The sequence below is a fragment of the Martes martes genome, assembly GCF_963455335.1.
Source record: "Martes martes genome assembly, chromosome: 17".
Classification (NCBI taxonomy): domain Eukaryota; kingdom Metazoa; phylum Chordata; class Mammalia; order Carnivora; family Mustelidae; genus Martes; species Martes martes.
Window position 1 is genome coordinate 53,423,709 of NC_137905.1, and position 17,029 is coordinate 53,440,737.

General features: G+C 42.0%; 1 protein-coding gene across 1 annotated transcript; it reads right to left on the reverse strand.

The window, feature by feature from the left end:
• Positions 1–10,867: 10,867 nt before the first annotated feature.
• On the reverse strand, positions 10,868–11,842 carry LOC308358406 (vomeronasal type-1 receptor 4-like; the record flags this gene model as incomplete). The annotated part of the gene is made up of 1 exon (XM_080828590.1): positions 10,868–11,842. The coding sequence occupies exon 1, from the start codon at positions 11,819–11,821 to the stop codon at positions 10,868–10,870; it is 954 nt and encodes a 317-aa protein (XP_080684716.1). The 5' UTR covers positions 11,822–11,842.
• Positions 11,843–17,029: the final 5,187 nt, after the last annotated feature.

Consider the following 17,029-nt stretch of genomic DNA (forward strand, 5'->3'; position numbering starts at 1 on the left):
GGTTATTTGGGAAGTGAGTTCGGTCTGCCGAAGTTCAGCGTCAGGTGGGTGTCTCCGGAGTGAGTGAGGCTCCTGAGGCCCGTAGACTGCCTTTTTGGGGATTTGTTTTGATTCGGTCGCTGGGGAAATCTGGGCTCTAGTAATCGGCCCTTCCGGGGTCCGTGTTCTTAAGCGTTTAAAGAAATTAATGGCCGAGGGGGTGAGCGGATTCTACCTGCGGGGCGTGGCGAGGACGAGCCGGAATGGTAGAGGTGTGTATCAGGTGTGTATCCGGGTCACGCTTCCCTGCGGGGCTCGGACACGGAGAAACCTGGGGTGCAGGGTGTTAGCGAAGGCGTTTCTGGTCAAGATTTCAGACTTAAGGGGCGGCCTGGGGGCTCAGTCGGTTCAGTGTCCGCCTTGGCTCAGGTCATGGTCTCAGGACCTGGGGGTGAGCCCAAGGTAGGTCACCCTGCTCAGCGCTTAGACGGTGTCTCTGCTCCTTTTCCTTGTTGGGAGTTCTTAGTCATTCTGTCAAGGGTTGGTTGAGTGAATGAACAGAGTCCAAAATATCAACCACGACCCTAGCAAGGTGCACCCTAGGCACATCTGGAGTGGTCGGTCGGTCGGAAGTCACCATGGAAAAATAAAAGCCAAAATGAAACCCAAGAATAAAATTTTAAAAGTAAAAAAGAAAAGGAAAAACGGGGATGCTATAATCTCTCAGCGTGGACAAAGCAGGGTGTCCCAGTTGTTCTTGGTGAATTTTGGTCTGTGTGTTAGAGGACACTACATCCCCGAATTACAAGGAAAGTAAAACATATATGACATATTGAGTAAAGTGAAAAAAGGAGTAAAATGAAGCACGTTATCTAAAAAGAAAAAGTATAAGAAAAAGATAAAAAAAGAAAAGGAGAATTTTATCCGAAAAATAAACAAGTTGTGAGGCAGCATCTGGAGCTCAATATACTATTTCCCCCTGACACTGGGATTTTACAGTATTACAGGATCCGCAGGGCTGCGGTCCACCTGTCTTTCCAGACTGTCCTCTGCCGCTGTTTCTTAGGTAACCCGGCTGGTGCAGTTTCCCCACCCACTGTGGGGAGGTTGGGCTCGCTGGAAGCCCGTGTTCTGTGTGACTTTTGTTTCCTGGAGGCTTTTTGCGCCTCTTCAGAGGATCAGAGCAAAAATAGCCGCACCCAAACCTCTGGCCCAGAGCCGAAAATTCACGGTCTGCCCTCCTCAATAAACCCTCCAGGACAACCAGTCTCCACTTCTTTAGGCGCCACTGGAAACTGCAGCCTCCCACGGGCCATGCCCACCGCAGCTTTTCCAAACATACTCCCAGGGGCCCAGGAGTGCCACTATCCCCTGTGACTGTAAAAGTACAAGTGGCCGCAGGCTCGTGTGCGCACCCAAAGCTTCCGGATCGTGTCTAGCTGCTGCTCTGATGTCCTTTCCAGGCCGCTGCCGCCCTGCGAGTTTTTGCCTGGTCGGGCACAGGTTCCAGACTTTTTCAGGCTGCTCAGGGAGTATGTGATCATCAACCCCCAGGCTCATGGTTTAGCACGATGGGAACTAAGAGTCTCTTCCTGAGCCCACTGACCATCACCTGCTTCCTGGCTCCACTGCTTGGAGACGACCGGTTCAGGCACCCCCTTTTTCACTCTGTGGCTCCTCGTCTCCCGAGACCACAATGCCCTACTAGAATTATGCCTTTTCATTTCCAGAGCCCCTTTCAGAGAGGGAGTCTCTCACTAGAGCAGATTTCCAAGGGTTCCGATTTTGTGCTCCGGTGTTATATCAGTTTCTAGTAGCCAGCTTATGGAGACTCGCTCCCCCTGTTTATTTTCCAGTATCTCCCCAAAGATTTGCGACTCCCCACGTCCTACCTTGCAAAAAGCTGTTGCTTTTCTGCTTGTAGAAATCCAGATGTGTATTCTTACGTCTCAGGCTGATTTCATTGGGTGTTCAAAATGGTTTGATAGGAATCCAGCTGAACTTGGGACCAGTTGAAAGAGGAGCCCCTACTCTTCCCCTATCTTTCCTCCCCTCAGCTTTGCCTTTTAATGGTCAGCTTTACTATTTGCTTTTGCTCTCTCAACCCAGTACTGTCTCTCACTCCAGTTTAAATCTTGCTTTTTAAAATCATTTGTTTCCTTTTAGTTTATTTTACCTTATAATTTCTGCTGCACAGGTTATGCATTTTAGCTTTTGTTGTATGCAGTGATTTAGAAGATCACCTGGTTTATAATCTTGGAAATTCCCTTTAAGTTTTTCAGAAATATTCTCGAGTTTATGTTATTTTAATTAGCAAAATGGCTTGCTTTTAGGTAGTCTTTCTACTCTCTATTCTAATTTCCTTTGTTTTAAAATAGGAATAATTAAGGATGAAATAAAATACTGTATATTGCTTGTTTATTAACTTATACCTTATTTCCCTCCAATGTCACTAGAAATTGTTATTACTAAAAGGCACTGTGACATATTTGATACCTTTGAGTTCTGTATCTCTATCCATGTTTTAACTATTACAAAGGCTGTGTGTCAGAGAAGTAGTGGTTTTTGTGACTCACTTAATTATTGCTAAGAAGTCCCTTAGCAAGTATATAGACTAACTGGGATTAAAACCAGGCATATTTCCCCTCAAATCTTATGTGCTTTCCAGGGTACTCCTTGGGTAAAACTCATAATGACTAGCAAGTTGATCTACCCTCAGGTAACCCCAGAACATGCTTTTAGAGGAAATATTGAGAGTATCTCAGAAGTGGTCATTATGTTTTCAGGTTTTCTCAGCATCTTGGTGGAGCTCTTGGTATATATGTGCTCAGAGGCCACCAGGATCCTCCTGCCTGCTCCATTCATCTTTTGGCCTAGCAGCACTGGTTAGAGCCTACAGACGTGCCATCTTGGTTGAGCACTCAGAAGTGACCATCATTACAGTTCCACCTAAAGTGAATTTTCTCCTGAATCCATAGTTCCCAGCTTCCCATGAATGATAAATGAAGTGAGGAGGAGAGGTATCATAGGACTAGGAATTCATCTTTTCTGAAGATGCACTTGACCGGAGACCACCTACTGCAGATTTGGACACAGAAGAATTGTCGCTGGAAGGAACAGCTGCAGAAGTTGCTTGCCTGTATCAGAAGAACAGCAAAAATGAACTAGTCCTAGGTCTTCGTATTCTAACAATCTCCCACTTTCTGTTCTTGGCTTTTATTGTAACTCCCTCAGTAATTTCTTCCCTCTGAAAGTTGATGGTGTCGGTTCTATGCTGGTGTCTCCCAAATTGACAATCGTCACATTTGGCCTGTAGCCCCATATTTACTTGCCTCCAGGATACCTCCCCTGTGCTGTTCTTCTTTCATTATACAGATCAGAAATGGAAACTATCTTCACACCCCAATAGTTCCTTATTTCCTTCCTCTTTATTTAAAAAAAATTTAAAAATATTTTTTTAAATAGAGAGAGCACACAAGCCTGGGGAGGCGCAGAAGGAAAGGGAGAGAGAGAATCTCAAGCAGACACTATGTGCTGCATGTGGAGCCCAATGTGGGGCTTGATCCCATGACCCTGAGATCATGACCTGTGCTGAAATCAAGAGTCGAACATTAACCTACTGAGTAACCCAGGCACCCCATTCCTTCCTCTTGTATACTCGCTGTTCTTATGCCATTTATCCTGTAGCCTGGCTATGGTTACTTTTTTCCCCCTCTAAACTATATTTTTCAGGCCAGTTTTAGATTTATAGAAAAAAAATATGCATAGATGATACAAAGAGTTCCCATATATCCCACATCCAGTTTCCAGTTAACATTTGACTTTAATGTGGTACATTTGTTACATCCAGTTAACCTCTAACATTAATGTGTTACATTTGTTTCAATGAATGAGCTAATATTGGTACATTATCATTAACTAAAGTCTATATTACTGTTTCACCTACTGTCCCTTTTCTTTTCTAGGATTCCATCTGGAATACCACATTACATTCAATCAGTGTGGGGAAGTCTTCTCTCAGAAGTCATATCTCATTGTACCTCAGTGAAGTCACTTTGTGGTGAAACTCTTCGCGTGCAGCAAGTGTAGGAAAACTTTCTCCCAGCAAGGTACCTCACTAAACATTCCACACATGGCGGCTGTGTGTGAGTCTCACGTGCTCACATCGGGTGAGGAAACTGTGAACTCGGAGACTGTGGAAGGCGCTTTACTCAGGAATGTACCTAATTACCTATCAGAGAACTCACCTTGGTGGATGTAGGAAAACCTTTGCCCGGAAGTCATGTCTCATCAGACATTGGGGAATTCACCCAGGTAAGAAATACTGCTTTAGGATGGCCAGTGACACTGAAGGCAAAGAACTGTGCAAGTGGTGCGATGAGCAGGAGAGGGTTTATTCACTCCACAAGGGAGGAGAGGGGCCACATGTCTAGAAGAATGTTGGCCCTGAGTTTCTGTCAGGCTGGATTTTTTAAGGATGTGAGAGGGTTGCAGCTGTACCCATGGGGGGATACCGGAGCGGGAAAAGTCAATTCTTGGCCCACTACAGCAGGAGGCGGCAGGTTTTTCACAGGGCTCTGTCCAGGGCTCATCTAGGATGTGGGTTGTGGTTAGGCTAGGGAAGAGGATGTTTTGTAGTTAAGGTCTACTTTCTGAGAATGTAGGGCACCATGGCCTTGAAAAATGGAGTTAGGGCCAAATGCTCATGTTCTCATGTGCTTCTGGCTGCCTATCCCTATATCAGCTTATTTTCTAGATCACTAATTCGTTTTTCTGCCTCATTTACTCTGGCTGCTAGAGTATCCAGTTTATTTTTTTATTTTATTTTTAATAAACATTTTTATTTATTTATTTGACAGAGAGATCACAAGTAGGCAGAGCGGCAGGCAGAGAGAGAGAGAGAGAGAGGAGGAAGCAGGCTCCCTGCAGAGCAGAGAGCCCGATGCGGGACTCAATCCCAGGACCCTGAGATCATGACCTGAGCCGAAGGCAGAGGCTTAACCCACTGAGCCACCCAAGCACCCCTATCCAGTTTATTTTATTTTATTTTTATTTCTTTTGTTATGTTAGTCACCATACCATACATCATTAGTTTTTGATGTAGTGTTCCATGATTCAGTGTTTGCCTGTAACACCCAGTGCTCCCTGTAGTCCGTTTCGAGTGCATCTTATTCATACCTTTTTGAATTCTTGCTTCCCATTCTTCTGGAAAGAGGAATTCTTTCTCCTTTCCTTACCACTTCTGGTATACCTAGAAATGAAATTGCTGGATCATACAGTAATTTTATGTTTAATTTTGTGAGGGGCTGCCATACTATTTTCTATAGCAGCTGCACAATTTTACATCTCCACCAGAAAGGCTCAAGTGCTGCAATTTCTCTACATTCTCACAAAAATTTTTTGTTTTTATAGGAGCCATTCTAATGGGTGTGACTCATTGTGGTTTTGATTTGCATTTCCCAGATGACTAATGGCACTGAGCATCTTTTCTTGTGCTTCTTGCCATCTGTATATTTTCTTCAGAGAAATGTCTATTTAATCCTTTATCCATTTCAAATAGTCTTGTTGTTGATATATAAGAGTTCTTTATATTCCAGACACGACCATCTTATCAGATATATGATTGGCAAGTGTTTTCTCCTGTATGGTGTCTGTCACTCTCCTGATAGTGTTTTTTTGATGTACTAATGTTTTAGTTATAGTGAAGTCTGATTTATATATTTTTTCACCTGTTGGTTGTGCTTTTGTTGTTATGTCTGAGGAACCACGATCAAATCCAAGGTCATCAAGATGGTTCATAGATTTAGTTCTTATATTTATCATGTTTGCCCATCATCTCTCCATTGCCATTATTCCTTTTTCCCATTACATCCTGTATACCCTTTCCACCCAGATCCTAATAACTCCCTTACCCTTAATTTCCCTACACATTTTGTTCCCTTGTAATCCTAAGCCTGGCCTTGCAGTTTAACTCCTAAGCAACATTTAACACCTTTTGCCTTTTATCCCCCTGCGTTATCTCTTTATCTGCACTCCCTATATCCCAAACCTCTGGGTACTCCCATCACCCCCTCTTATCCTGTTCTCTCACTTTCTGTGTGCCCTCTTCTTATGCTGCTGGATCACATACCCACACACCGTCACCTCCCAAAGGCTCCAGTGTTAAACAATTGCCACTGATTGTTTCTGGTGAATGCCCAAATGCACAGAGCAAGCTCAGAGTCAGATCAAAGAGAGAAAAGCCATGAGAATATATTTCCAGTAAGCTGGCAGATGGTTAAATAGTGAAAGTTCCCTGGGGTTGAGTTTTGGGGAATTCCAGAAGCATTCTTGCTGCTAGGCTGCTGATTTTCACTGTTACTGTAGTTGCAGGATGGTTGGTTTCCACAGCTACTGTGGAGCTGAAGAGATCGGAGTGGGATTGGGACAAGTTACAATGGAATGAGGCTCACTGTGGTTTGACATATGGACTTAATCAGCAGCTCAGCAGGGGAGGAATGACTTGCCTCCAACCACGACCTCTCAATTGGATCAGGACAGCACACCAAGAATTTTACCACTGTCCCCACTGTTCAACCTATCCGATTCCAACCTTGCAGCACCAATTTGATCTCTCTGCCCCTCTGGACATCCATTTATTTCAATTCCTTTATCTCATCATATAAACATTATCCTTGGGGTGACTCTGTCTATTGTACACATGACTCAGGTATCAGCAGGGTCTATCTGTATCCTAGCAGAGATCTTTTTTACTGTACTAGTTCCACGGCCTTGAAAGCCTAAAGATTTCCCAGGAATTTGTCCTTATTTCCAGGAGTTTCCACTATCAGGAGCTCCTATGTTCTCACCTCAGTCTTCCCCATAAAATTAGGCATTGCTGCGTGTAAGGACAGATGTCAAACTGAGGCTCCAGTGTACATTCTCAAAAGAATCCATTCACACATAAAAATCTCCATGAACTATATGGATTTTAAAAAGACATTGTAAAAAAAAAAAAAAGACATTGTAAGAATGGCAGAGAGAAGGTACCAGGGCACTCTAGGGCAAAGACTTGGTATCCTCTTATAATAGTTGTTTTTCTTCCATTGTCCATTTCTGCTCTGCCTATGAGGGCTTTTGAATCGTCACCCTGTTCCTATGCAGTGTCCCCACCTACTGGTCCTGCTCTCCTGTCTGCCATGTAGCCAGACTGCCCAGACAACTTAACCTCCTTCTCCACTTGGATAGAAATCCGTTGGCCCTCTCCTGTCTCCATCCTAATCTGAATACCTAAATTTATTTTGATTTAGAGAATAGGTGAGCTTTTGCTTTATTATAAACCAACTTTTTTTTTTATTAAGTTCAGTTAGCCAATATATAGTACATCATTAGTTTTTGACGTAGTGTTCAGTGATTCATGAGCTGTGTATAATACCCAGAGCTCATCACATAATCCAACTTTCAAAGAGATCTGTCATCTATCTAATCTATCATCTATTTTCTGTCATCTATGTGTCTATCTCTGAATCTGTTTTTTTTTTAAAGGATTTACATATTTAATTTAGAGAGAGCAAGCTGGAGGAGGGCACAGAAGGCAGCATGAACATCCTGATTGCAACAGTTTCCCTTGGTCCCTTTGCTTTCCAACCTTATTCCAAGCATGGTGCTGCAGGGAGGCCCAGATGAATGCTACACATGCATTTGGTTTTCATCACACTCGAGGAAGCCCAAGGTCAGGAAAATGGAGTCTTTTAAAGGGGACTGCTAGCACATCTTCTGTGCTCTCTGCTCCTGAGGAAGACATTATCTTTATTTCCTTGTATAGTAGATAAGTCAGCCTAGTGTTCCAGAGCTCTTTTCTTTTTTTTTAAATTTTTTAATTAACATGTAATATATTATTAGCCCCAGGGGTACAGGTCTGTGAATCGCCAGGTTTACACTTCACAGCACTCACCATAGTACATACCCTCCCCAATGTCCATAACCCAACTACCCTGTCCCTACCCACCCACCCCTGGCAACCCTCAGTTTGTTTTGTGAGATTAAGAGTCTTTTACGGTTTGTCTCGCTCCTGATCCCATCTTGTTTCACTTATTCCAAGGCTCTTTTTTCTTTTTTCCTCTTGTTTTCTTTCTTTCAAAGATTTATTTATTTATTTGACAGAGAGAGACAGAGAGAAAGGGTGAGAAAAAGCATGAGGACAGGGGGAGGGACAGAGAGAGAGGGAGAAAGAAAATCTCAAGCAGACTCCTCCCTTGCATGGAGCCTAACATGGAGCTTTATCTCACGACCCTGAGATAAGACCTGAGCCAAAACCAAGAGGTGGATGCTTAGCTGACCACGCAACCCAGGTGTCTCCCAAGGCTCTTTTCTAAACACAGTCTTGAATATAAGCTGTTCATGCTTCTTTTCACAGAGCATGAGCATACATGAAAAACCCGTAGTAGACAATATCCAACATAGTAGACAATATCCAACAATATCCAACACTGATTTACGGAGTGTATGATTTCCTCACACAGTTTCCCATGAAAACATCAGTTGTTCAAATGCTGTAATTAATCTGACAAAGGGCTAGGATCACATCCATTCAACTTACCTCAAACAATATTTGATTAAGATTGGAGGAGAGATTACTGCCTATGTTCTCCTCGAGGATTCTGATGGATTCCTGTCTCACGTTGAGGTCTTTTATCCATTTCAAGTTTATCTTTGTGTACGGTGTAAGAGAATGGTCGAGTTTCATTCTTCTACATATAGCTGTCCAGTTTTCCCAGCACCATTTATTGAAGAGACTGTCTTTTTTCCACTGGATATTTTTTCCTGCTTTGTCGAAGATTATTTGACCATAGAGTTGACGGTCCATATCTGGGCTCTCTACTCTGTTCCACTGGTCCATGTGTCTGTTTTTATGCCAGTACCATGCTGTCTTGGTGATCACAGCTTTGTAGTAAAGCTTGAAATCAGGTAACGTGATGCCGCCAGTTTTATTTTTGTTTTTCAACATTTCCTTATCAATTCGGGGTCTCTTCTGATTCCATACAAATTTTAGGATTATTTGCTCCAGCTCTTTGAAAAATACTGGTGGAATTTTGATCGGAATGGCATTAAAAGTATAGATTGCTCTGGGCAGTATAGACATTTTAACAATGTTTATTCTTCCGATCCAAGAGCATGGAAAGGTCTTCCATCTTTTTGTGTCTTCTTCAATTTCTTTCATGAGTGTTCTGTAGTTCCTTGAGTACAGATCCTTAACCTCTTTGGTTAGGTTTATTCTGAGGTATCTTATGGTTCTTGGTGCTATAGTAAATGGAATCGATTCTCTAATTTGCCTTTCTGTATTTTCATTGTTAGTGTATAAGAAAGCCACTGATTTCTGAACATTGACTTTGTATCCTGCCACATTACTGAATTGCTGTATGAGTTCTAGTAGTTTGGGGGTGGAGTCTTTTGGGTTTTCCATATAAAGAACCATGTCATCTGCGAAGAGGGAGAGTTTGACTTCTTCCCTGCCAACTTGGATACCTTTTATTTCTCTTCGTTGTCTGGAGAACATAGGCAGTAACCTCTTTGATATCAACCACAGCAACTTCTTTCAAGAAATGTCTCCAAAGGCGAAGAAAACAAAAGCGAAAATGACTTTTGGGACTTCATCAAGATCAAAAGCTTCTGCACAGCAAAAGAAACAGTCAACAAAACAAAGAGGCAACCCACGGAATGGGAGAAGATATTTGCAAATGACAGTATAGACAAAAGGTTGATATCCAGGACTATAAAGAACTCCTCAAAGTCAACACACACAAAACAGACAATCATATTATAAAATGGGCAGAAGATATGAATAGACACTTCTCCAGTGAAGACATACAAATGGCTACCAGACACATGAAAAAATGTTCATCATCACTAGCCATCAGGGAGATTCAAATCAAAACCACATTGAGATACCACCTTACACCAGTTAGAATGGCCAAAATTAGCAAGACAGGAAACAACATGTGCTGGAGAGGATGTGGAGAAAGGGGAACCCTCTTACACTGTTGGTGGGAATGCAAACTGGTGCAGCCACTTTGGAGAACAGTGTGGAGATTCCTCAGGAAATTAAAAATAGATCTTCCCTATGACCCTGCAATTGCACTGCTGGGTATTTACCCCAAAGATACAGATGGAGTGAAAAGAAGGGCCATCTGTACCCCAATGTTTATAGCAGCAATGGCCACGGTTGCCAAACTGTGTAAAGAACCAAGATGCCCTTCAACGGGTGAATGGATAAGGAAGATGTGGTCCATTTACACTATGGAGTATTATGCCTCCATCAGAAAGGACGAATACCCAACTTTTGTAGCAACATGGACAGGACTAGAAGAGATTATGCTGAGTGAAATAAGTCAAACAGAGAGAGTCAAGTATCATATGGTTTCACTTATTTGTGGAGCATAACAAATAATATAGAGGACAAGGGTAGATGGAGAGGAGAAGGGAGTTGAGGGAAATTGGAAGGGGAGGTGAACCATGAGAGACTATGGACTCTGAAAAACAACCTGAGGGTTTTGAAGGGGCGGGGGGTGGGAGGTTGGGGGAACCAGGTGGTGGGTATTAGGGAGGGCACAGATTGCATGGAGCACTGGGGGTGGTGAAAAAACAATGAATACTGTTATGCTGAAATAAAAAAATAAAATCTTAAAAAAAAAAGACTATTATCAATACGATACTATGTATCTGGAGGAGGCTACCCTGATTTATTCACCTCAGCTATGCCCACGTAGTCCCGACATTCAGGCATCTGAGGAAATCCTTAATACCTGTAGGTTCCGCCTTAGAAAGATACATATCTTCTCTCTAAGATTCTGTGTTGACTTTTTGAGTCTAATGAGAATAAACAATTGGAAATTGCGCAAAAGCATACAATTTACATTTTTCTGGTGAGAATAGGGGATTTTGTGTTTCTTATCCTCACAAAGCAGACTCTAGTTACCGTAGAGTCTCGGCTCATGAGCAGAAAGGGGCTGACCGCTGGAAAACACATAGAACTTAGGTCAGAGGTCTTCACTAACCACCAAGTGGGATTATAAATAAAAACAGCACCAACATGAAAGATGGAAGAGAGGAAGGAGAAAGACACAAAGGTGGTCACCAGGGCAAGGGTGCTCTGGGTGGCTCTGGACTCAGCAGAGGATCTAGGGGAGACATTGTTAGGCCTGTGAATGTGCTGGACCCGCTGCTTGTGCCTGTGCAGGAAGAAGACCATGGAGCCGCTGGCCCAGATTGTGAGCACACAGAATGAAACTTCAGGGAATACTACCAGTGCTATAAAAATTAACCCTGAAGTTGTCTCATAACTGGAAGTAGAACAGACTCCAAAGTCCTTTTCCTTTGTGACGTTTCTGCTGCTCTGTTTCCCTGATACATACAGCATATACATAGGCATGATAAAATTTACCATTATGTGCATGATCCAGCAGAGAGAAATGGAGAAGCTGACATACTCTGGGGCTTTGACTTTAAAATCCTTCCAACAGGAATTCATGGGGCTGATCATGATGTTCTGGAAGATACTCAAGAGGCAGATATTGCTGACGCACACTCCCCTGCCCACTCTGTGGACATACAAAAGAAGTCTGCATCCCAAATCATGGTAGAAATATTTCAACCCAAAAGCTGCCAATGTCTGGGGGACTCCTTTTGATAGCATCAGCAAGGAGTTGGCTATAATCAGGTGTTTGAGAAGCAAATCTGTGGGTCTCAATCTACCTTCAATGTAGTAATGGTAGAGATAGTGGTAAAGAAGAGAGAAATTGCCCAGGATTCCAACTATCGTCTGTGATAAGTATATTGTTGCTATTGCCAAGTCCCTAGAAGCCATTCTGCCATTCAGCACGTTTTCCTCTAAATGATAGCAACACGCGTTCCTATGAACAAAAAGGCTCATTGAAGATTTGGATATGAAGAGTAACTTTGATGGCTTGTTTCTGTGGGATTGCCAAAGACTTTGAGAGGTAGGAGGAGATGGAGAGAAGTACCAGGATCTTCCTTGGAAAAGTCAGCACTAAAGATGAGGTGGTTTCACCTGGACAAAGCAATGATAAGTGACAGTAAGTGGAGAGGATGCTTCATACATTTTCAGAAAACTGAAATTGTTACCCACAATGGAAAAAACATACAACCTCAGTCATTACCTATAGCATGGGACAAATCAGTTCTGAATGCGTCACTGATTTAAACATTGCAGATAAACTATGAAGTCTGTCATTTCTGGGGCTGAGAGAAATGGTTAGAGAAGCCGAAGAGGCAGGAGGTGCCATTGGACACACCCTGCCAAGACTGTGAGGATAGAAGACAAAATTACATTCCAAATCGTGAGGAAATGTGTTGCACCTTAAGTCTGTTTTTGTCTTGTGGATACCTTTAAGGAGAATGATCAGGAAGTGGGTGTAAAACAGATGCTAAAGAATCAGCACTGTGGACCTGAATCTGTAATGAGGGTGGAAAAGAAAGAGAGGATGGTAAGGAAGAGAGAAAGCGCCTGGAATCCCTAGATGGTCTGTGATAAGTAGACCATTCCTACTGCAAAATGTTTTGACCCCTTTCTGTCAGTTCCCAGGGACTGATCATCATCTTGAGAACCTGAGGGGCCTGCCTGAGCACATGTGTGAACCATATTAATCATATCAGATCCAGTATTTTTACTGAGAAATAATTAAGGTTTTTTTTGTTGTTGTTAGTTATTGTTAAGAAGCTTCCCAGAGTAGAAGTTGTAATACTGAAACAGCACTTACTCTGCATGAATCAGTGCTATAGCTGTACTTCTGGTATTTTTATAGGTCTTCATAACTGCACGAGGTATGCACTGGCATTGCATCATTTTCATTGTAAAGAGAAGAAGTTTGCTGCAAAGAAGTTGAGAGAACTGTGTAAATTCACATGCTGGTTTGGGGCAGAGTGAGGACCAGAAGCTGGCTAGGCTGTTTGCAAAGACCTTTCTCTGACCACTGTGCTCCACTAACAAACCATGTCAGCTGTGCTTTCAAATAATTCACATCTATATTTAGTTTAGTGCTTAGACCTTGCTATTTTATTTTACATTTGAGATAGTTTATTTTATAATTTGGTTTATAACAAGTTTCCATTTCTATTTAAATATTTATTATATAGGTCAATATGAAATATGACTGAAGTTTTAGAGATCTGAATAAAATACAGATACACTATTTACAGTGTAGTCTGAAAGTCACCTGCCCCTGCAGAAGTTGGATTTTATCAACATAAGATTGTCGCAACATTACCTTGGCAGCAGAAAGCCTTGTTTGTTGTCCTGCTGGAACACAGATACAGCGGACACTATTGAACAATGTCATTTTGTCCTGAATCCTGATACATGAAACACTAATCTGTGATAAAATACTGTAGGACAGAAACCAGATAATTACTAATTTCACATCATAAACTCCTCAGGCTATTAATATATGGGTTAAGTGTAACAATTATCTATGGAGTAAAATCTGTGCAATGCATTAAAATACAGGAGATTATATGACATGGGATGTGGAGAATGTGAAAACTTAAGCACATGAGAAGTTGAAATCATAGTGCAATGTGTAGTGACCCTGTGATTGAGGTTAGAATATTATTAAACCAAAGAGAGTAACATATGTCCTCACAACTGTTTTCTGAAACCATAATTGAGTTACCTTTGCCTCAAACCCTCCCTACCTTGAAGGGGGAGAGCATCTCACCATGAGCATTGGAGCACTAAAACTACAGATATTTCCAATAAAGACACAAATACTATCCCAAGTGCATCACAGACCCAGAAGTAGATTTTGAAAACACACTTTCTTATTCTAGAAATAACTCAGATGCATGGTTTCTGCACAAAGTGAGGTCATTCTGATAATTCTATCCTACTCTCTATTGCAATCATGAAGGCATTATAAGCACACCTCTCATAATACAGTGAATGTGGGCCATGGTTCAAGTAAGGTAGTGTGAATGGCACATTGATTTCTTTTCAATTTCTTTCAATAAAACATTGTTTTATTTATATCCACATCCAATTACAACTTCTTTCTCCCCTAGATAATCTTTTAAAAATTTTTTATTTTTAAAATTTCTTTTCAGTGTTCCAGAATTCATTGTTTATGCACCCAGACCCAGTGCTCCATGCAATACGTGCTCTCCACAATACTCACCACAAGGCTTACCCAACCTCTCCCCCACCTCTCCTCCAAAACCCTCAGTTAGTTCTTTAGAGTTCACATTCTCTCATGGTTCATCTCCCCCTATGATTTCCCTCAACTCCCTTCTCTCCATTATTATTATGTTCAGTTAACCAACATATAGTACATCATTAGATTTTTTTTAAAGATTTTTAAAAAATTTATTTGACAGAGATTAAAAGTAGGCAGAGAGGCAGGCAGAAAGGGGGAGGCAGGCTTCCTGCTGATCAGAGAGCCCAACTCAGGGCTTGATCCCTGGACCCTAGGATCATGACCTGAGCTGAAGGCAGAGGTTTTAACCCACTGAGCCACCCAGGCGCCCCCATCATTAGTTTTTTTTTTTTTTAATTTTATTTATTTTCAGCGTAACAGTATTCATTGTTTTTTCACCACCCCCAGTGCTCCATGCAATCTGTGCCCTCCCTAATACCCACCACCTGGTTCCCCCACCCTCCCACCCCGCCCCTTCAAAACCCTCAGGTTGTTTTTCAGAGTCCATAGTCTCTCATGGCTCACCTCCCCTTCCAATTTCCCTCAACTCCCTTCTCCTCTCCATCTACCCTTGTCCTCTATATTATTTGTTATGCTCTACCAATAAGTGAAACCATATGATACTTGACTTTCTCTGTTTGACTTATTTCACTCAGCATAATCTCTTCCAGTCCTGTCCATGTTGCTACAAAAGTTGGGTATTCGTCCTTTCTGATGGAGGCATAATACTCCATAGTCTATATGGACCACATCTTCCTTATCCATTCACCCGTTGAAGGGCATCTTGGTTCTTTACACAGTTTGGCGACCGTGGACATTGCTGCTATAAACATTGGCGTACAGATGGCCCTTCTTTTCACTCCATCTGTATCTTTGGGGTAAATACCCAGTAGTGCAATTGCAGGGTCATAGGGAAGCTCTATTTTTAATTTCCTGAGGAATCTCCACACTGTTCTCCAAAGTGGTTGCACCAGTTTGCATTCCCACCAACAGTGTAAGAGGGTTCCCCTTTCTCCACATCCTCTCCAGCACATGTTGTTTCCTGTCTTGCTAATTTTGGCCATTCTAACTAGCCATCAGGGAGATTCAAATCAAAACCACATTGAGATACCACCTTACACCAGTTAGAATGGCCATCATTAGTTTTTGATGTAGTGTTCAGTGATTCATTAGTTGCGTATGACACCCAGTACTCTTCACAACACAAACAGTATATCAGTTTCTTAACTATAGTCTTTAAGTGCCTGAAAAACCCATTTTATTATCACTGGTATGATTCACCAAAAGTCACGCTCCATTAAATGATATTAGGAGCTATAGGAGCCATCTGGGATTGGTGTAGGGTCTAGGACAATCATTTCTCGTCACTAACTCAGCTCATAACTAAGGAATCATTCCTTTCCGCATCTGTCTTCACCACTGGATCTGTTTCTACCCCAAAAGAATCCTTTTTAACACACAAGTACTCACTCAGACTCCATTTCCTGGTAAACTCTGCCTCTCAGACTTAAATACAAATCTGGACTCTTCTGTGGTCACGCAAGTTGGCTGTGTACGTGTGGGCAGGAGGCAGCCAGACTCAGATAAAGACCCGTGAGTCTATGACCTCACCTCCCCGTGATGGGCAATTATCATTTCTCTTGTAGACTCAGTGACAGTGCAGGCTTGGGGAGATGAGGACAGTCATGAAAAACTTGTTTCTCAGTTGCCAACTATCAAGAGCAATTAAAAGTTTCTTCTGAGTATCCTTAAATAGACTATTGAAGTGTTTGAGAGAGCTCTTACTTTTTCATGATCCCTAAAGGCAGATAGGGTCTCATAGGAAAGGAGGAGAAATATTGAGGGCTGACTCCTGGGGAATGGCTGCAGAGCAGGTGTATCTCACTGGATTTGCTGCTTCCTTGAGGAGGTCTTCTACCCCAACTGAAATTCATTCTCAATCTTCAGCCACTAAGCTGAACCATTATTGAAGTATTTAAGATGAGTGATATCGGATGAACTAACTGAAAAACTTTCCAGTGAGATAAGAGTAAAACCAAAAATTTGACATCAGTTATTTACCTTAGAAATTGTTGGAGTCTTGTTAGAACTAAATGCAAATCAATTTGGAAAAGATGATACAGAAATTTTTTTAAAATTTCTTTTCAGCATAACAGTATTCATTGTTTTTGCACCACACCCAGTGCTCCATGCAATAAATTTACCAATATCAATTCCAGCCATGGTAGGAAGTCTAAATGAACAAAATCCATAGAGGGGTGCCTGGGTGGCTCAGTGGGTTAAGCCTCTGCCTTCGGCTTGTGTCATGATCTCAGGGTCCTGGGATCAAGCCCCGCATCGGGCTCTCTGTTCAGCAGGGAGCCTACTTCCCTCTCTCTCTCTGCCTGCCTCCTCTCTGCTTACTTGTGATTTCTATGTCAAATAAATAAATAAATAAAATCTTTTAAAAGTCCATAGAAACAGATATGAGGAAATGTCCATCACAAATCAAAGCGCCAGGATCAGATGGCGTAACAGGCAGAGTCTGTCATTCTTAACTATCAGCAAAGCCAGTGGTATGGTCTTAGTTCAACGGCACTGAATGGTTAGCAGGGTTTGCTGGACTTACTCTGAAAGTTCATTACGGAGTACTCATTGATTATGTCGTTAATGGAAAAACAATGTTTAAGAGATAAAATAGTTCAAATTTGCCAACAGTGAAATCACCCTTTGGTCTATGTCTTTAACCCCTTGCTCTTGTGAGAGTTTTAATCCAGCTGAGAAGTTGGAGGGACTGTGGTGCACACAAGGGCACACTCATTGCTGACTTTATCAGCAAGTTTGAAGTTTTCCAAACCATGCTCAGTTTCAATAATTCTCTAGAG